At 45.7% G+C, this 21,785-nt stretch overlaps 1 protein-coding gene across 6 annotated transcripts in view; it reads right to left on the minus strand.

Annotated features, from left to right (window-relative positions):
- The window catches only part of DOP1B (DOP1 leucine zipper like protein B), a 121,432-nt gene that overhangs the window by 40,766 nt on the left and 58,881 nt on the right, over nucleotides 1-21,785 (minus strand). For 5 of the 6 annotated variants that reach the window (XM_053564194.1, XM_053564197.1, XM_053564195.1 and 2 more), the window contains 8 exons: nucleotides 19,754-20,438; nucleotides 17,989-18,260; nucleotides 11,410-11,562; nucleotides 10,590-10,690; nucleotides 9,715-9,905; nucleotides 3,523-5,140; nucleotides 2,620-2,731; nucleotides 1,364-1,552 (listed from right to left, as the gene is read on the minus strand). In XM_053564194.1, coding sequence (XP_053420169.1) covers nucleotides 1,364-1,552; nucleotides 2,620-2,731; nucleotides 3,523-5,140; nucleotides 9,715-9,905; nucleotides 10,590-10,690; nucleotides 11,410-11,562; nucleotides 17,989-18,260; nucleotides 19,754-20,438 — 3,321 coding nt within the window. The remainder of the gene's footprint in view (nucleotides 1-1,363; nucleotides 1,553-2,619; nucleotides 2,732-3,522; nucleotides 5,141-9,714; nucleotides 9,906-10,589; nucleotides 10,691-11,409; nucleotides 11,563-17,988; nucleotides 18,261-19,753; nucleotides 20,439-21,785) is intronic. The other variant, XM_053564196.1, reaches the window with a different exon arrangement.

The raw sequence follows: 21,785 nt of genomic DNA on the forward strand, positions 1-21,785 counted from the left end.
TATTCCACCATGGCTTCTGCTCTAGAGATGCCACTGGGCTCTCTCTCTCCATGGCCCTGGGTCCTTCAGGGAGGGCTAGGAGTTAAGTGTTCAATAAGAATTAGCTATTATAACAATTTCTCCATCAGCCCACGAGATAGGATACTACCCTGTTTCCCCGAAAATAAGACAGTGTCTTATTTTAAGGTGTGCTCCCAAAGATGCGCTAGGTCTTATTTTCAGGGGACGTCTTATCTTTCCTGTAAGTAGGTCTTATTTTCGGAGGATGTCTTATTTTCAGGGAAACGGGGTAGCCAACGGGGTAGGCTATAAGGTAGCCTCCTTATACAGGTGAGGAAATCAATGCTCAGAGAGGCTGAATGGTATAGGAAGCTACTCTAAAAAAGTTCAGAAAACCTTTCTTCTCACTCAACAACACAGATTTTCTGAACATTTTTTAGGGCAGGTCCTTGTAGCAACTAGAAATACAGTAGGATTCCCTTCTAGGCCCCCCTGGAACTGACCCAGGCCACTTGTGCATGGTAGGACCTACATGTAAGAAGACAGGGCTACCAGGCACATCACCTGAGCCCTGAGGCCACACCCGGCACCGGGGCACTCACTCAACTGACGTCAGACTCAGTAGATAATTCTGAGCCACCACACACAGTAACAGTGGGGACCAGAGACTTGGGCTGTGTGCTGCGCTTTAATAACTCAGTTTCCCCAACATTCTATCCTGACGGGCCCACATTTCAGAGGCACCACTAAGGGTAGAAAGTAGGGATGAGCCGTCTTAAAAGAAAGGCTTGTAGTGGTGCCCGATCTTTTGGTTTTTCTGTGCCACGTTGACAAAGAGTTGGCTTGGGCTACATATTAAATACACAAACACTAATAAAGGTGATGAGTGAAAGAAACAAAGGTCCACGCATACTTTTCGTGATATCCACTACCATAAATAAGCAAAATAGTCCTCATATAATCCACAGGCAGAGACTCAGGTGCCCCCACCTCAAACCCCCATAGACTATTTTTAGCTAAAAAAATTAAGGCAAAGGGAAAAACATAAGAAAAATCAGCTGAACTTGCTCCAACTTCACTATTCTAGGTATAGGAAACTTATTCATGATAAACAAACTGCAGGTTTCTACCTCTAACTTGGGTTTCATCTGTTTGATTATTCACACGTATTCCCATACATACACACATATATAGTGGTAAAATACAAGACCAAATAAATGACAAAACCACAGAGAAAATCTCTCACTTTTAGCCCAGGAGTTAGAGGTTGCTGTGAGCCGTGTGACGCCACGGCACTCTACCCAAGGGCGGTACGGTGAGACTCTGTCTCTACAAAAAAAAAAAAAAGAAGAAAATCTCTCACTTTTGTGGTTTTGAAGTAAACGGAAGAGGATCCCTTTGTGGCGCCCAGGAGATCGACAGGTCTCTTTTGAGTCTCCTCCTTCCTGAGAATGTTCCAGAGAAGGGCCATGGTGTTAACAATTCGAGGCAGCTCTTCTAAAATGGCATTCTTGGCATTTCTCAAGTTGGTGGCATCACCTACAGCAGTGGTCTAAAAATCGAATAAATATACGAGATGTATCTGTGTCTTTGGAAGCTGAAGTTTCTCTTCCTACCAGGAAGTAGCAGGTAGGATCAAGTCTGGGCTGTTGGACTCTCTTCCAAGCAAGTCCTACCTGTGCTGGTTGAGAAGCATGTGCTTCCCACACTACATTTCAGGGTTTCTTTTAAGGGGAGACAGGTGTGAGAATGAAGCTCTGAATTAGAAACTTTTGCAATCACTCAGCCAAAGCATTAGATGTATTCTAAGACTTAATCCCAAATAGGAGAGAGCAATGAACAGCTAAAAGTCTTCTGACTCAGATTTCAAGAACATCATGACAGCAAGTAAAAAAACTCATGAAGGGGGTGGCTGTGCTCAGTGGTTAGGGCATCAGCCACATGCTCCAGGGCTGGTAGGTTTGAACCTGGCCCAAGCCTGCTAAACAAACAAACAAACAACAACAAAAAATAGCCATTGTGGTGGGCGCCTGTAGTCCCAGCTACTAGGGGACTGAGGCAAGAGAATCGTTTGAGCCTAAGAGTTCGAGGTTGCTGTGAGTTGTGATGCCACGGCACGAAGATGTGTGCAAGTGGGCGTGTAGTGTACGTCAAGTGACGCAAACGTGGTTCTGTTCTTGCCACACTAGTAACCCTATGGGATAAAACGTAAAGCCACTTAATTTGATTTTAGGCATGTTTTTCCATGAGTTTTTTTTTTTCTTAATTGAGACAGAGTCTCATGGAAAAACATGAATACAAGCCTAAAATCAAATTAAGTGGCTTTACGTTTTATCCCGTAGGGTTACTAGTGTGGCAAGAACAGAACCACGTTTGCGTCACTTGACGTACACTACACGCCCACTTGCACACATCTTCGTGCCTAGCTGTATTACCTACACATACATTTGCATTACTCACATTCATCTGTACACACATTCTCTGCACACACAACTGCATCACTCACATACACAATACTTACATACATTACGTTTAAATGTATATATTATGTGAAACAGTCACAACCCAACAAAGACAAAACAACGTGAAAATTTTCTTGAACGCAGGAAAAAAATTTACCTTTTTGTTTTGGTTGGGTTGTTCCAAAAGACAAAAATGACTAATGGTGGTTAGACCTTCCAAAAGAGTAAGCGGATAGTCTGGAGAAATGTTTTCTCTCTTGGAGGTTGTGCTTTGGTGAAGAAACAAGAAATTGGTTTTGAGAGTTTTTAAAGATAAATCCATAACTTTTTAAATTCTATGTACAAATTTATATAGAGAGAGATCACTATCTTAAATAAACTTAGGTTCTCACAAAAGAAACATCTTTATAATAATGTTAGCTATCCCTTGTGCTACTTTATATTCATAGAAATGGTTTGTAAATATGGTTTAATTTGTCTTAGAATTTCTGTGAAGACAATTCACATTTTTATTTCTGTTTTGGAAAAATAAAGAAGAGTGGTGGGCAGCAGAGGCTCACACCTGTAATCCTAGCACTCTGGGAGGCTGGGGTGAGTGGACTGCTTGAACTCAGGAATTTGAGACCAGCCTGAGCAAAAACGAGACCCCACCGCTACTAAAAATAGAAAAACTAGCCTTGTATTATAGGAAGTGCCTGTAGTCCCAGCTACTTGGGAGGGTGAGGCGGCAAGAGGATCGCTGGAGCCCAGGAGCCTGAGGTTGCTGTGAGGTATGAAGCCACAGGGGGACAGGGTGAGACTATCTCAAAGAAGGAAAAAAAAAAAGGCAAATCCGAAGAGTAGCTGACTTGCCCTACAACACTGAGCTAGCTAGGGTAGCTGTGTGAAATTAAAAATAAACAAAGTGGACATCTACTTCCTTGGTATCCCTTCTTAACAATGCTAAATAGGCTTTGGATTTGGTTGAAATTATCGTCTGACCATTGTCTGTAACAAAATGGCCACTCATTATAAAAACCATCATTAAGGTAACAAAGATGCCACCAAGAGCTCAACATACCTGACAGAGAGGTTCGCAGATTCGCTTTCATACTGCTTGACAAGGTCGTCCAAATTTTTGCAAATCTGGACAACAAAAGGTGTCACCGTCCAGCCCAGGGACTTCCCAAAGTAGGGCAGGGAATGCGTGACCAGGCTCACCCAGGCCGGGTGCATGCCATAGCCATAGGCTGGCTGTAGGCCTCTCACCACTGCAGACACCAGCAGGCCCTGTGAGGTGAGGGCGTGGGGCTGCACGTACTGCGTGGCGCTGATGGCCTGCTGGAAGTTAAGGGCCTTCTGCCACTCCCGGGTCAGGTCTGGCTGGTTTTCCACCTCCTCGAGGACCCGCCCCAGGTGGTGCTCCAAGACGATCAGCACCTGCAGGAGCTTGAGCAGCTCGATTTGCAGTGGGTGCTCGCTCCAGATCTGGTCTGGACCCAAGTTGATGAGACTCTCCTCAAAGACGCTGTCCTCTGGCAGTGCCCGGCCTCGGTTGGTGGTGGCCAGCCCGTAGCGCTTCTGGCTCGTGTACATGGATGCAGACAGCGAGAGTAGGACAAACTCCTGAACTTTGCACCTCTGCAGCAGACTATGGATGAACTCCACGTTCTTCCCCTCGGAACACTTGGCCACCGACACCAGCTGCACCATTATCCTAATCAAAACCTCGACGCTTTTGACTTGCACGTCCCGGTTGCCGAGTATGTCTCGGTGGGAGACCTTCAGGTAGCAAGGGTAGTAGGAGCGCAGGAAGCTCAGGCAAAGGTAGGTGAGGAGCTCGAGGAGCAGGGAGTGGGGACACACGTTGGGAGCCTGGGTCTGGAGCTTTCCATAGAAACTCTGGCCGACGAGGGCCTCCTGGTGGCGAACAAGGAGGTTGGAGATGAGGTTGAGGTGTGCAGTGGAGCTGGTGTCCATGCTGGTCTTGGACACGGCCTCGATGAACTCCTTAGGGTTAGTTTTGAGCATGGCCTCTAACACGGAGAAGGCGTAGAGAACCCGTCGCGAGTCGTAGGGCTGCAGGTAGAGCAGGATGTGCTTGAACAAGGCCTCGATGGCCTCCTGCCTTTCCCACTGCTGCTTCAGCAGCCGGGACGTGGTGAGGGCCTGGAGCTCCAAGTCAGCCTCCTCGTCACTGGAGAATGACTCTGAAGCCTGGGTCTTGTCAGAGTCTGCCCGCACGAGGCTTAATTTGGCACTGGACTTGAAGGTTTCTGAATGGAAGGCTGCGCGCCTGGGGTATGCCCGGGGTCCCAGCGGGCTGGGCGCACAGCAGTTTTCTTCATTGCTCAGCTCCTGTGGGTTGTGGGAAGGGGAGGAGGAGGAGGACGTGTTCTCGCTGTCCGTGTGGCCACAGCTTGTGTCTGCAGACTCCGTGTGCTCGCTGCTGTCTGGGCCACTGTGGGGTGTCCTGTCTGGAAGGTCCACATAGTAGGGCAGGTCGTCCTCGCTCAGCTCACCTCTCAAGGGGCACTTCTCGGGCTCCTTCTCCACCTCGGCCCACATGGCTTCACGGTCCACCGTGGTAAACTGGCTCAGCGGCAAGTGCTCTTCAGAGCTGCCTTCCTGAGACTCAGGCGCCCCACAGGCCTCCTTGGAAGATGTTTTCTTCCTATTGAACCAACGGTGCAAGTCTTCTGAAAATTACAAAATGACAAATGACTTGACAGCAGAAGGGTTAACTATGATAAATTAACTCGAGGGTGATCTTTGTTCTAAGGCCAAACAGAAAGATCAATTTTCATAAACATTCCCTCATGAAACCACACTACCAGTCTAGATTATAATACAGACAAAAGGCTGACAAAGGAAAGTGAATTGGATTTTTAGAATGTTCAAGGGATGGGATAAATTAGTTACACTGTTGTAGAAAATTTAAGTAGCACAACATTTTTATAGAAGGTGATTTAAAAATAATAATGTTTTGTCCCCGAATTCCCTTTCAAGAAACGCATCCTATGGAATGTCAGCAGAAGGCTTCCAAAGCCGCAAGGACGAGGGCATCACAGAAGTGTCACATGGACAAGCAGAAGGAGGAGCCATGGGGGGGGCGGGGGTGATGGAACAGGTCAGGTGCACATGGGCTGTGGACTACTGCTCAGGTTTGAAAAGATACATCTGAATGCACTGACATGGAGTGATGTGCAGGCTGCATTAAGTTAAAGGAAAACATCAAGCTGCAGAACAGTCCACATGGAGTCAGTGTCCACGACACAGCCAGGAAGCGAGTCTGAAAGTCAACTGCCAACATCAACAGTGCGCACGTGTATCAACAGACATTACCAGGGGCTCCCACTGATGTTTTCATGTTCCTGTTCCCATTTTTAAAATAGGCATGTTAGTACTTCTGAAATCAGAAAATAAACAATGCTTTTATACACTCAAGTCTCTTGTAAAAGAAGTGGAACAGGCTGTTGACCACTGTCTATAAAAAAAGAGAAAAAACAAAAGAAGTGAGAGCTGAAAGTCTTTAGTATGGCCAAAATCTTTAATATGCAGCTTGCTGCAGGGACTGGGTATCACTCTTTCGCCCAGGCTATAGTACAATGGTGTCATCATATCCCACTGTAACACCAAACTTCTGGGTGCAAGAGATCTTCCTTGCTTAGCCTCTCAAGTAGCTGGGACTACAGGTGCCTGCCAGCATGCCTGACTGATTTTTCTATTTTTAGTAGAGATGGTGCCTTGCTCTTGCTAAGGCTGGTCTTGAACTCCTGAGTTCAAGGAATCTTCCTGCTGGGCCTCCCAGAGTGCTAGGATTACAAGCATGAGTCCTGGCATCAAGGTAATATGCAGCTTTCACCAAACCTATGCCGTAAACACTGAACAAGATCAAGAAAGGAAGAAGAAAAAGATACCAGCAATCCACGAGCTGCTTCAAGGGCACAGTAACATTTTTAAAGGTTTCTGCAGGATCACAGAAGTAGGGTGGGGTAAGCAGTGTCTTCTTGTTTCTTCTAGGGAAAGAAAATGGTAGACCCAACATGCTTTCTCAGGTTCGGAGTGGCAGACTGTTCCTCCGGTGGCCACAGAAAACCCAGATTAGGGGACGTAGCAAGCAGAGCTGGGAGACTTTCAAAGCCCAATCAAGTTTGGAGTTACAACTTTGTTCGTTTTTTTTTTTTTTTTTGAGACAGAGCCTCAAGCTGTCGCCCTGGGTAGAGTGCTATAGCATCACAGCTCACAGCAACCTCCAACTCCTGGGCTCAAGCGATTCTCCTGCCTCTGCCTCCCAAAACTCCCGGCTATGTTTTGGTTGTAGCCGTCATTGTTGTTTGGTGGGCCTGGGCTGGATTCGAACCCGCCAGCTCAGGTGTATGTGGCTGGCACCTTAACTGTTTAAGCCAAAGGCGCTGAGCCTACAACTTTGTTCTTAAAACAGACAAAGGAGAACGAAGAAATTTAGTCTCTGCAAATAGTACCCAAATGTTTAAGAAGGTGCTTTATGCTTGAGGTTTTACTTTCTCATAGAGTAGAATACTAAAATGGTTCCTCTTGGAGAAAGCAGACAGTTTCCCCTTCCAAAGGAAAATAAGAGGCTGCAGGTTGAGCCTCCTGGAGAGAGGAAACCTTTTGGGCTGCCCTCTTCTGTAAGGTAAGACTGAGACAAAAAGAATATTGCTCACACCTGTAATTCTAGCACTCTGGGAGGCGAGGTGGGTGGATTGCTTGATCTCACAAGTTCAAGACCAAACAGAGCAAGAGTAAGACCCTGTCTCTATTATAAATAGAAAAACTAGCTGGGCATTGTGGAGCACATCTATAGTCCCAGCTACTCAGCAGGCTGAAGGCAAGAGGATTGCTCAAGCCCAAGAGTTTGAGGTTGCTATGAACTACGATGCCATGGTACTCTACCCAGAGTGACAGAGTAAGACTCTGTCTCAAACAAACAAACAACAAAAAAATCAAAAAGAATATTTACCAGCCAGTGAGCTAAACAAACTAACTCAAAGCTTGTAAACCAGCCATTAGAAAACTGCAAAGTCATAAAAACAACTATTATAGGAGTTATGTTAGTGTTAGGTATGAATCATTAAAGTTTAAATAGGCTTGGTACCCGTTGTTAAGTGGTTGGGGAGCTGGCCACATACACTGAGGCTGGTGGGTTCAAACTTGGCCCAGGCCTGCCAAACAACAATGACAACTACAACAAAAAAACAGCTGGACGTTGGGTGGCGCTTGTGGCTCAGTGGGTAGGGCGCCGGTCCCATATACTGAGGTGGTGGGTTCAAACCTGGCCCCAGCCAAACTGCAACAAAAAAATAGCTGGGCGCTGTGGCGGGCACCTGTAGTCCCAACTACTTTGGAGGCTGAGGCAAGAGAATTGCCTAAGCCCAGGAGTTGGAGGTTGCTGTGAGCTGTGATGCCACAGCACTCTACCAAGGGCGACACGAGACTCTGTCTCAAAAACAAAAATCATAAAAAATAATAAAGTCTAAATAAACTTGTCAAGTTCAGTTAAGTTTTTCTTTTCTTTGTTTCTACCTATATTCGTTTAAATTCATGTTCTTATTGCATCTCTAACAATCAGATTAATGGGGTTTTATAGTAGAAAAGAACCTTCAAGTACAGATAGAAAAGAAACAACTTACCTTGTAGTTGAAGGTTCACAAATAGAAGTTCTTTTATTTATTTATTTATTTTTTGAGACAGTCTCATTATGTTGTCCTTGGTACAATGTTGTGGCATCACAGCTCACAGCAACCTCAAACTCTTGGGCTGAAGCGATTCTCTTGCCTCAGCCTCCCAAGTAGCTGGGACTATAGGTGGCTGCCACAACGCCTGGCTATTCTTTTTCTTTGGTTGTAGTTGTCATTGTTGTTGGGCAGGCCTGGGCTGGATTCAAACCTACCATGCTTGGTGTATGTGACTGACACCCTAGCCACTGAGCTACAGGCGCTGAGCCAATAGACGTTATTTTTATAAATAAAGTATAACTGACAAGATTACATAAAAATTCTGAAATTTTCAGTCATTCCTACCTGGAGGTCTCCTCAATTATCCCATCCCTAGGTCTGGGCAGCGGATCTGAGTAGATGTGCTAGCCTTGAACACCCACAACTTAACAACCAAACACCCCCTTGGGAGACATGTGGACGGATGCTCTGTTATTCTCTCCTGTAATTCGGATACACCTGAATTGTTTTCTCTAGGAAAAGAATTCACAATTACGTATTTTTATTGGAACATGGAAATTTTTTTTTAATTGAAAAATAACTGTATATTGTAGAGGAATGGACAGCACGCTTGCAAAGCACACTTACTGATTCTTATCACATTAAAAGGAAACTCTGAGAACATGACAGTCTCCTGGCAAACCTAGAGACATTTTGTGACTTAGGGGCAATCCCCCAAGTAACTCAGTGTTCCGGAATGAGATAAGATGGGTCACTCACTAGTAAGCCTGTGTTAAACATTGACACTTAGCACTTCTTCATGAGGGGTGTGGGGAAAGAACACGCGGGGAAAGAGCGTGTGGCAATCCTTACGCATGCAGCCCTCGTGTGTAATCACCTTAACTCTCCACACCTGTTGTGTATAACCTTAATAAACAGCCATTGCAGATGGAGCTCAGGGCTACCCTGCACTTAAGGTTAGCCTGCCTCCTGCAAGCTTGTACTTCTAATCCGCGTCACGCCTGGTTCCTTTGTGTGGCGACTGAGACCAGGGCCTTAGGGGTTGCAACAGTGTATGTTTATGGGGTACAATGTGATGTCCCGATATACATATGGGCGGCAGAGAGATTAAAGCAAGCTAATTAATATATCCCTCACCTCAGTTATCATTTTACTGTGGTGACATTTAACATCTACTCTCACAGAAGTGGAGAACAGAATGATGATCACTAGCAGCTGGGGGTGGGGGTAGATGCTGGCCAAAGGGGCAACAAACACCCAGTTAGGAGGAACATTTTTAGGTCTACTACATAGCATGGTGGCCAGAGTTAATAATAATAATGTATACTTCAAAAATTTCCTTTTTTATAACAAAAAAATCTGGGGTTTTTGGTAAAAACAGCAAACTCATTACTGAGTAGTCCTCAGAGCTAGATCGCAGGTCCTTACATTTTCCAAGTTCCCACACACTGTCAGAATCTAGCAAAGCCACTTGGCAGATCTGAGTTGCTTCATTGTCATGATGGGCAACTGAGGTCCAGCCCACCATGTCCTTTCCTCGGTCCCACACGTGGGGCCCTGAGCAGGCTGCTCACCAGCTGAGTTCTCCCGCTTGAGGCAGTGGATGGAGGTTCTCTGGGTTTTGGGCTGGAGAAGGAGCAGGAGGACAGGTTCGAGGATGCGTGCCACGTCCCCGAGTGAGAGCGCACGTACCAGCCAGCCCTGGGCTGCCGCGCTGATAGCACCATCAGTGCAGGCCAGGCTGTCCAGCACAACGAACAAGGACCTGCAGGAGGGAACCATACCACTGAGTCCATGCCAGCCGCCCCATGCCAGCCTCCCCAGTGTGCCAGGCACCCTGGCAGACACTTGAACAACATGGATGCCCCAAGGAGCTTCATCCAGGTGGGGCTCACAGACCCACGCAGATGAGGACAAGGAGAACGCAACCTCAGTGTCATGCTGGAATCTCTAGGGGAGCCTTGTAAAATTCGGATGCCCAATCGGTTACATCTGACTCTAGGGCAGGCCCCGGGCACCAGTATCAGCCAGGCAGACTCCTCAAGGCAGTGTGCCTGGGCCCACACCTAGAGTTTCAGAGACACAGCAGGGCACTTGGGAAAGGACAATAAAACCCCCACCTTAAGCATGTAGTCATTGAGTGATAAGCACAGACATGCAGTGTAGCCAGCACCCCAGTCAAGGTCTAGGCCATCTGTATCTCCTAGCAAAGCCCCTCATGGGGGGCATATGGTAAAAGCCCCACAGATGACAATGCCTCATGCTGGGTTTCCACACTCCAGGACCAAACTACGAAAGTTCCTAACAAAGCTTCATGTGTTTCCAGCTGAAATTCATTTAGAGAATGATGGGAATCGTGTGCTGCACACCTCAGAGTCATGTTTCATGTTTTTAATTGCACACACCTCTCCGCACTGTTAAAGGTAGCTCATAGTGAAGACAGCCATACCGATCAAATGAGCGGTTGTGAGATGTCACTCGGTTGCCCTGGATCTCTCTCGTCAGGTGCCAGATCACAGAGAATCTGAAGAGTGCTTCCAACCTGATTCCCTTGATTAGGAAATAAACAGGGATAAGGAACTTGGTTTCATAACTTAAGGCTGTTTTCAATGCAAGGAACCATATTTAAATAACACATTAAAGATCTCAGCAGAACTGACGGGAATGACGGCAAAGAGGCTGCATTTTCATGTTTGATGTGGCCAGAAAAAAAAAGAAAGAACTGTGCCCGCTGTCTCTCTGCCTGCTTGCTGTAACACGGATGCACACTTCATAACATGTATATTATATTCAGGGCTCGGCCTTGGTCACAGGTGTCCAGGGTCACACCAGAGACCTAGGCCCTAAGGAAAGCACGAAAGAGCACCGCTTCCTTATGCCCCTTAGAAGTGTCAGGCCCAGTATCTGAAAGAACAGAGCCATGTACTATTCTGCAAAGGACTTCTGAATACATTCTTAAAGCGGCAATACTCCACAACTGTGGATTTTGCCAGTAGCTCCAGAAGCCCTGCAAGTATAGCCTGCAAATGTGCCCAGGGAATTTGGGCACAGTTCCCTGGTGAGCCTTAACATAGATGACGTGCCACATTTTTAGATCTCTAAAGGGGATGGCTAAAATCCTGGAATACCTCTGCCCAGGGATCAGGATGTCCCCTGAGCCAAGGACTTCATTTGGTCGTATGTAAGTCTGCCGTGGGCAATGAAAACAATGGGCCAGTCCAGCAGCCAGAGTCACTGCAAGGAGGAGATGACCGGTTGAAAAGACACACCTTGTCAGGGTCCAGCAGGGCGTGGCAGATGATGTCCTCGCAGATGTTGGCTGTTGGGGCCAAGCAGTGCAGCCGGTAGAACAGCTCCACACAGGTGACGTGATGCTCCCGGGTCTCCTTGTTCAGCTGATTCCAAAGCACACGAGCTACCCTCTGGGCCAAAGGAAAAGTGGGCAGAGACAATGTCCACACAGCTGACACCCACTCATCTCCTCACCTAGTCCAGTCCCCAGCCCCACTGTCCTGGCTGCTACCTATATTTGCTGGGTGAGAATCCCACACCTAGGGACACACCACCAACAAAAACAAAGCAAAACACCCACCCAAAGCCATCCAGGCAACATCAGAGACTAAATTTAGAAATTTCTGACTGCCTAAGACAACTGCAGCTCTTGCCTAGACCTTAGCCTTGTTTTTGGAAAGAGAGTCAATAGGAAGCTGGCCCCAAGGGCTGAAGCATTCTCTGGACAAGCATGCACCAAGCCCACCCAGTGCAGGTGTTGGAGATGCACAGATAACACCCTCCAGGCAATTAGGTGAATTTACAGAGGACCGTAACTGGTGAAAATTATAAAAACAACCCTAGAATAATCACTCACAGCTTCTGGAAATTATTCAAAGGGCATTCAGGACATAAAGAAGTATTTATTAAAGAGGATTTACTAAATTTTTGTAAAACCAGCAAAAGTCTATGGCATTTGGGCCTTGAGCTGCTCCTTATCCAACTTCTACCCAGCTCGGCTTAATGGAAACTTGACAGATCCTGACCACCCAACTCTGGTGGGTGTGGCCAAGACAACAGGGGCTCCTTTTAATGGCCTTTGCATCTCCTGGGAGGGGCAGGCTCTTCTGTCCCCTCTGGTAGGGAGAGGCTCTACCCGGGTGTAGCTGGCCAAGAATCCCTGGGACCTCTGCCCTCACCATAGCTGGCCTGTAGGGTGAAATTCACATCCTGGGAGAGGCACACTTTGAAGACCAGAGGCTACTGCCCCTGCCCAGGACCCTGTAAGGATATCACTCCAAGAGAAGCAGACTACTATCCCTTCCCCAGCTCTTCCAGAACAAAGATGTTCAGAGATTTTGCCCAAAGGGAAATGTAGGTCACTAAGAAGAGAGTAATCTCTAGCTGTCCCTAAGAGAACAGCATTTGGAACAGAGATAGGTAGGTTCAGGTCCTAGAGTCCTCTCAAAAACAGTGGAAATTTTGGTTCTGAGCAACTGAGAGCTGATACCTCCACAATAGCAACAAGTTAAACCACAGGCCAGCTTGTTTCCCAGAAAGAACTAGAGAAAGAGATGCCTATAAAGAACCCTATTGGGTCAGGACAAATCTCAAATACTGGCCTCAAAAAGTACCCATGAGGCTTGGCGCCCGTAGCACAGTGGTTGCGGCGCCAATCTCATACACCGACACTGGCGGGTTTGAACCCTGCCCAGGCCAGCTAAACAACGACAACTGCAATCAAAAAGTAGCCGTGGGTTGTGGCAGGCGCCTGTAGTCCCAGCTACTTGGGAGGCTGAGGCAAGAGAATTGCTTGAGCCCAAGAGTTTGAGGTTGCTGTGAGCTGTGAAGCCACAGCACTCTACCCAGGGCGACAGCTTGAGACTCTGTCTCAAAAAACAACAACAACAAAAAACTACCCATGAAAAGGGGTATAAGTTTAATTGGATCAGACTGTGGAGCAATTATGTCCCAGGAGGGCACTGTTAAAAACAATAGAGCAGGGCGGCGCCTGTGGCCCAAAGGAGTGGGACACTGGCCCCATATACTGGAGATGGCAGGTTCAAGCCCGGCCCTAGCCAAAAACTGAAAACAACAACAACAACAACAAAAAAAAAACCAACAAGAAAACAATAGAGCAATCAGCCAGCAATTGGCAGTGTCTCACATCTGGGTGTTAATACCAGTGGAGGCAAAAGCCTGATGGAGACATTAGGGAAAGAGACAGTGAGGTGCTGCTAAGACACCATCTGCTCAGGGTAACTGTGCACATTCCCAAGGCTGTACCCTTGGAGGAACACCACCCAAAGGCTTCACACATCAGGAGAAACAGACAACACGAAACCAGCCTAGCCAAGTCAGTAAACAAACAAACAAACAAACAAAAATGAGCCCTAAGGTAGGTAGGGAGTGTCAGACTATAGAGTTACTATTTTTTTTTTAGAGAGAGAGTCTCATTTTGTCACCCTTGGTAGAGTACTTGGGCATCACAGCTCACAGAACCTCCAGCTCTTGGGCTTAGGCGATTCTCTTGCCACAATCTCCTGAGTAGCTGGGACTACAGGTGCCCGTCACAACGCCTGGCTATTTTTTGTTGCAGTTTGGCAGGGGCCGAGTTTGAACCCGCCACCCTCAGTATGTGGGGCCGCCGCCCTACTCACTGCACCACCTGAGTTGCTATAGTATGTTATCTAAAATGTCCAGTCTTCAACAAAAATCATCAAAAGGAACAACAAAGTCTGATGTAGACACAGAAAAGAAAAGCAAACAAAACAGACTGTGAAAGCAACAAGATGTCAGATTTAAAATGCAAAGATGTGAGAGAAGCCATTACAAATATGTTCAAATAGCTCAAGGAAATCACATTTAAAGAAGTGAAGAAATATATGGTAACAACATCTCATCAAATAGACATTATTAGTAAGTAGATAGAAATTATTAGTATTATTTTTTATTGAGACAGTGTTTCACTTTGTTGCCCTCGGTAGAGTCCTGTGGCGTCACAGCTCACAGCAAACTCAAACTCTTGGGCTTAAGTCATCCTCGTGCCTCAGCCACCCAAGTAGCTGGGACTACAGGTGCCTGCCAATGCCTGCCTATGACAGAAATTATTTTTTAAAAAGAACCAGGGCAGGGTTTAGTGGCTCATGCCTGTAATCAACCTTAGGAGGTTGAGGTGGGAGGATCACCAGAAGCCAGGAGTTTGAAACTAGCCTGGGCAACACAATCAGATCCTATTGCTAAAAAAAAATTAGCTGAGTAGGGTGTTGTACACCTATAGTGTCAACTACTCAAGAGGCTGAGGTGGGAGGATCCCTTGAGCCCTGGAGTTAGAGGCTATAGTAACTTAAGATGATGCCACTACACTCCAGCCTGGGCAACACAGTTAGACCCTGTCTCTTAAAAAAAAACAACAACAAATAAACAAAAAAAACCCAGGCTTGGCACCTGTGGCTCAAGCGGCTAAGGCGCCAGCCACATACACCAGAGTTGGTGGGCTTGAATGCAGCCCGGCCCCACCAAACAACAATGATGGCTGCAACCAAAAAATAGCCGGGTGTTGTAGCAGGTGCCTTGGGAGGCAGAGGCAGGAGAATAACTTGAGCTCAGGAGTTGGAGGTTGCTGTGAGCTGTGATGCCACAGTACTCTACCCAGGGCTATAGCTTGAGGCTCTGTCTCAAAAAAAAAAAAAAAAAAAGAACCAAATGGGAAATTCTGGAGTTGAAAAGTTCAATGACAGAAATGAAAAATTCACAAGCAGATACTCAACAGTACAAACTGGCAGAAGAAAGAAAGAGTGAAGACTGGATCAATAGAGAATATGAAATCTAAAAAATAGAAGGAAAAAAGAAATGAAGAAAATAAACTGAAACTTAGCAAAACGTGGAACACCATCGAATGCAACAACAGACGCACAAAGAAGTGTGCCAGGAGAGAAGAGAAAGGGGCAGAAATATGCTTGAAAAAATAATGGCTGAAAACTTCCCAAATTTGATGAAAAACATTAATCCACAGATGTCAGAAGCTCAATGAATTCTAAGTAAGATAACTACAAAGAGATCCGCTCAGAAATATCACAGTAAAATGCTAACGGATAAAAACAAAGAGGCAATCTTGAAAATAGTAACAAAAAGTAACTCATCTTCTACAAGGGAACTCCAATAAGATCAGCAAATGACTTCTCATAGGACACAAGACAGAAGGCAGTGGATGACACATTCAAATATAAGTTCATGCAAACATTTACATAAACATTTGCTAAAGGTTATTAAACAAGTGCTGCTTTACTTATTTTATGTTCAAGTATGTATGGGGCTGATTAAAGTATATGTATTTTTATGTTCAAAGTGCTGAAAGTAAAAAAAGAAAATCACCTGTCAACCAAGAATCTTATATCCAGCAAAACCATCTTTTGAAAAACGAAGACAAAATAAAGAGGCCAGGTGCAGTGGCTCACACCTGTAATCCTAGCACTCTGGGAGGCCAAGGCAGGTGGATTACCTGAGCTCAGGAATTTGAGACCAGCCTGAGTGGGAGCGAAACCCCATCTCTAAAAAATAGCCTGGCATTGTGGTGGGCACCTGTAGCCCCAGCTACTTGGGAGGCTGAGGCAAGAGGATCACTTGAGCCCAAGAGTTTGAGGTTGCTGTGAGCTATGACACCACGGTACATATTTCCTCTCTTTTTTCAACTGATTTAAAAAGAATAGTTGTGTAAAATAATAGGTACATAATGTATTGTTAGGCCTAAGCCAGAAAGAAATATATTTTATGATAACAATGTAGACAAATGGGTGGGAGCAAAGGTCTACTAGAATAAGGAAATAAAATAGATGCTAATTCAAATCCACAAAGAGACAGAAGTGGTAAACACAAAGGTTAACACAACAAAGTCTATCCATATATTTGTTTTCCTTTATTCTCCTATCCTCTCTGATATAAAATTATATACATTAATAATTATGACAACCTATTACTGGGTTTGTGCACATATGTAGACATAATCCACATAACACTAACAGCATAAAAAGGGGTTAGAGAAACAGCTATCCAGGAACAATTTTTCTGTATCTGACTAGAATTTAGTTTGTATAAAACTGAAGTAGAAGGGCTGAACTATAACTCGAACTTTACCTTACAAACGCAAACAGTGGGCTCGGTGCCCATAGCTCAGTGGTTATTGCACCAGCCACATACCCTGAGGCTGGCAGGTTCAAACCCAGCCTGGGCCAGCTAAACAACAACAACTGCCAAAAAAAAAAAAAAAAAAAAAATAGCCAGACGTTGTGGTGGGTGCCTATAGTCCCAGCTACTTGGGAGGCTAAGGCAAGAGAATTGCTTACGCCCACGAGTGAGCTGTGACGCCACAACATTCTACCAAGGGTGACATAGTGAGACTGTCTCAAAAAAAAAAAAAAAATGCAAACAGTGTAACTTAATCATATGTTCCCTCATATTAATCCAAAAAATAAAAACCTAAATATTTTGATAAAATGTACATGGTAAGCCCTTAAATAAAAAGTAAAAAAAAAATTTTTTAAAAATTAAAGGGATTAAAATATCATACTGGAAAATATTTGCTTAAGGAAAAAGAAAGTAGCATATGAAGAACAGATGAAAAAAGGCATGAGATACAGAAAACGGTAAGAGAAATGGTACAATTCTGTGAATGTCGTAAAAGCCACTGAATTTCACACTTTAAAGGGGTGAATTATATACTATACAAATTATATCTCCAGAAAGATATTTAAAATAAACCAAGCAGAGATGTCATTTCAGTTAAATGGCGTTTTTGAGATGAGCTCCTCCCAAGTAGGTAAAAAGCTGCCTGTTTTGAAAGCCTCTTAAGGACAGGTGCAAGACCTAAGGGGAGGGCCTTAGTATCGCACTCACACACACGCAATTTTAGGGTGTCTAATAGAGTCCTGGTGACTCAGGCTTCTCACGTGTCTGCTGCCCCTTCTATCCACAGGGAAAATTTGTACCATCTACAAGCCCCAGTGAGTGGGCATGTCCTATCTATGTCACATGACCTCTCACCCTTTCACACTCATCCCTGCTGAGGTGGACTAGACAAGGAGAAGGCACCTGACTCAAGGGGGCCTCACTGAGATTGTTTAATAACCTTGACTACTTAGGTCCAGCATTATATTGAAGAGATACAGGCATCATTAGCCATGGGAATCAAGCTTGAGGACGCAGACTGAAGGCCAAGGTGTTGACCAAAAGTCATCTGGGTGGGCAGAGGGCAGGAGTGCAGAGCGAGTTCTCCAGGCAAAGGGAACAGCCGCAGGAGCTAACAGCTTCCTGGTCAAGACTCCATGGGACCCAGCAGCCTTCTATATCCATCCTTCCACTTCCATGGGCTCTGACTTTACACTAAACTTCACCTTTACTCATGGGCTAGCTGGAATAGCTTTCAGTGTCTTGTGACTAAAGATCCCTACAATTGGTAACTTCAAACTGCTGTCTCCCTGCGTGTCTCTTACTTTCGTGTTTTCTTACTTTGTCCTCAAGAAGGATGGACAGCACCAAAACCCCAAAGCCTTTAACTTTACGAATTAGGACATAATCTCTTTCTCTTAACTATTAGATAACTATACAATCTTACATGTGAAGTCTGGTCAGCCTAAAACTGAACACAACTGTTTCCTGAGCACCCACTGCAGGGCCAGAAATTGAGAAGGAGCCTGGGATGCAGAGATGGACAAGGCCGTCTCAGGTGTCAAGCAATTCTGCAGTTGCCACAGGAGCAGCCACATTCCTTACCACAGCCAGTCACTACAAACTTAGGAATGACTTTACATAAATGGTCTGGGGAAGAAGGGCCTGGCCACCCTCTTCCTCGTGGGAAATACCTGATAGAAGTCTGTTTTCTCTGCCACGACTTTCAATATCCCCGGAGCAATGGGAGGAACAGTCACCATCTGCAGCTTGCCAAAAAATGGGTTGTGTCCAGAGCTTTTATAGCGTTTCATCTTGTCTTCAATGACAATTGCGAGGGACTGGGAATGGTTTATCATTTCTAGCAGAGTGGAAATGGCCACATTCTGGAGGTAGCAGTCAGTCGCACAGCAGCAAATGGTCATAAGGGATTTCAGCCAAGACGGGAAACTGGAATTGCTGGCTCCTAAAAGGAAGCCAGAGAGGCAGAAACAGACAAAATCACATCAGAAAGACCCCCAACCTGCAGATATCACAGCACCCTAGATCCAGTAAGTTAGCTGGTAAAGTCACCTCGGACAGCAGCGTGATGACCTTCTGGTGGTGACTTACTTCGAAATAAGGTCCTACAGATGTCATCAAATGAAAATAAGGTCATCAGGATGAGCCCTGATCCAGTATGACTGATGTCCTTATAGGAGGGAAACGCCACATGAAGACAGAGACACGCAGGGAGACCGCAGGTGGAGGCAGAGGCAGAGACTGAACGGATGCAGCTGCAAGGTGAGGGCCCCCGAGGGTAGGCAGCCAGCACCAGAAGTTAGAAAGAAGGGAAGTATTCCACCCAGAGACCCAGGAAGCATGGCCCGGTTGACAACCCAATCTTAGCCTGCTGGCCTCTAAAACGGTGAAATGATACGTTATACACTATGTTGCTGAGGCATCCGGTTTATGGTACTTGTTATGGCAGCCCTAGCAAACTGAGTACATAGATCTTTTTTTTGGTAGAGACAGAGTCTCACTTTATGGCCCTCGGTAGAGTGCCATGGCATCACACAGCTCACAGCAACCTCCAACTCCTGGGCTTAAGCGATTCTCTTGCCTCAGCCTCCCGAGTAGCTGGGACTACAGACGCCCGCCACAACGCCCAGCTATTTTTTGGTTGCAGTTCAGCCGGGGCTGGGTTTGAACCCACCACCCTCGGTATATGGGGCCGGCACCTTACCGACTGAGCCACAGATCTCTAACAACAGGTATTCTGAAATAGTCTATCTACTATTACTGAGCACTTTTTACATTCTAGATCAGGATGTGGGCCGCATGCTGATTTTGTGAGGACTTTTTTAGCTTAACTATAGTGTAGATATCAGGAAAAGCAGCATAGGCCTTTTTTTTGCTAACATCTTTCTTTAGTGTTTGTGTACTTAATGGGTGCTCCAAGACAACTCTTCTTCCAGTGTACGACAGAAAAGAAAAAAGCTTGGACACACCTGTTCTAGATCTTCCAATGGGTTGCGCTGGACACCCAAGGTTTGAAAGTACAGACCAAACCCTTGCCAATTTTCCATGTAGTGAGACACAAGTCCAAAATACAAACAACTAATTACAAAATAAAAAAGGAAACAAATACCACCAACAGTCTCTTCCTGGCTCATGGACGTTAGCTAGTCTGTAAATACAGGCTAAGCATCCCAAATCCAAAATCTAAAATCGAAAACTTTCTGGGAGCCAACATGATGCTCAAAGGAAATATCACTGGAGCATTACAGAGTTCAGATTTTTTTGGACTAAAGATAATGAACCAGTAAGCATAATGTAAATTTTCCAAATTCTGAAAAAATCTAAAATCTAAAATACTTCTAAAAATGGACCACCATTTCAGATAAGGGATGCTCAGTCTGTATCAACCATTTCAGTAATATGATCCCCCTAGGGGTCCCTAGGGGGCTGTCCTCTCACCTGAAAGCTGGAAGAGCGTCTCACAGAGCTGCTCAGTCTCCTCGGTGGACAGGTAGACGGGGAAGGTAGCACAGTCCAGCAGCAGGTGGCAGGCGGCAGCAAAGGCCTCCCTGCAGTCCTTCCCAGAACCTCCCAGGTCAATGACCACCTGGTCAACATCCCATTCTCCTCCCTTTTTTCTGCCCGGGCTATTGGGCAAAGATGATGGTAACTCTGAACTTTTTGTCTTAAATGGAGAGCCCCGCACGGTGAACAAGTCTGAAAGCATTTGCTTAAACTGGGGCACGGTGATGGGCTTGGCCTCCCACGAGTTCTTCCTGTTGGAGCTGTCCACTGCCAGGCTCCATGTCCTACTCTTGTCCCTCTTCCCTTCAGGCTCTTCGGACTTGATTTCCTCGCCGGACGCCGTGAGCTGTACGCCAAAAATGTTCTTGCTGGCAAAGTTGGCAATTAGATCCTGGATGCAAAGAAACGTCCTCTGCATAACCCCACCCTTCTTCCAAACATCGTCTCTTTCATGAGAAACTCGTGGAACCCTCAGGTGTTCAGAGAGCTCTGGAGAGGAGGCACTGAGCCCAATCCCACTGTCCTCCGATTTCAGGGGGGGGAACGTGGTGTCTTCGTCACCCGGAATCACTACTTTTGTTTCCAAAATTATTTTGCCATTTTCGCCTTTTACTGGACTCTGCAAAACATGGACAAATGTGTATCGGGCATCTCTTAAGATCAAGGGATTCAGGTATGAGCTGAATTAGGTAAATCACAAATGCATTTTGAACTTGCTTGTCAAAATCATAACTCTGTAGACCAAGAGAATCCCTGTATAACGTGTATAATGAAATTCAGAGGGCACACCAAGAGGAAAAGACAGGTGGAGAGGCCCAAGGACCTGGTGTACCAACACGCTCTGGGCAGGCTGGCTCTTGAGCCTACTTTGTCCTATTCGTTTAGATCCTTTAGGGTTGAAGAAAGTCCTTTAAAAATGATTTTTGACAAATTAAAAAATATGAATGAGGAAACTGAGCTGCAGGTAAGCTACAGGCATGAAGAAACAAATGTAGAAAGATAGTGTAATCGGCTCAGAAACACATATGTATGCATCTATGTGTGTACACACACAGGATGGGTTTTCCAAAGTGATGACACTTTAACTTCCAATGGATCAACCTTTTCTCTTTTCCTATACTGTTACTTAGATAATACTAAATTCGACAATCCCCTCCCCCCCCCTTTTTAAGAGATAGTGTCTTGCTGTGTTGCCCAGGCTGGTGGCCTCATCATAGCTCACTGTGGACTCAAAAGGGTTGCCCAGGCTGGTCTATACCTCTTGGCCTGAAGCAATCCTCCCACCTCAGCCTCCTGAGTTGTTTACGATTACAGGTCTCGTGAGCCACACTGTCCACTGCTAAACCCTTTAGCAGTAAAAATACCAGGCTCTTTAGGAAAGAATGAGAAGGGAGCAAGTGATTTTAAAAAACATATTCTTTTTCATATTTGTAGACTATACATGCTTAAGATTTATTATTTTTTTTTTTGTAGAGACAGAGTGTCACTTTATGGCCCTTGGTAGAGTGCCGTGGCATCACACAGCTCACAGCAACCTCCAACTCCTGGGCTTAAGCGATTCTCTTGCCTCAGCCTCCCGAGTAGCTGGGACTACAGGCGCCTGCCACAACGCCCGGCTATTTTTTGTTTGCAGTTCGGCCAGGGCCGGGTTTGAACCCGCCACCCTCGGTATATGGGCCGGTGCCTTACTGACTGAGCCACGGGTGCCGCCCCATGCTTAAGATTTATATCTTGAATCATTTCAGGATATTTTTTCCCACTAGCTAGAACAGTTAGAAAAAAAAGAACTTCTTTTACTAATTACAGTGACAGTCTGTAATTAGTCAGTAAATTGAGATTCAATTCCTATCAGGAAGCTCATTTGTCTCCAAACACACACAGCTGATACACACAGCTCACGCTCAGAACACCTCACTTTTCAGTCTGTTCATACATGTGTGTGCCATTACACTGAACTAATTTCAAG

The sequence above is a fragment of the Nycticebus coucang genome, chromosome 16 (genome assembly GCF_027406575.1).
Source record: "Nycticebus coucang isolate mNycCou1 chromosome 16, mNycCou1.pri, whole genome shotgun sequence".
Lineage (NCBI taxonomy): Eukaryota > Metazoa > Chordata > Mammalia > Primates > Lorisidae > Nycticebus > Nycticebus coucang.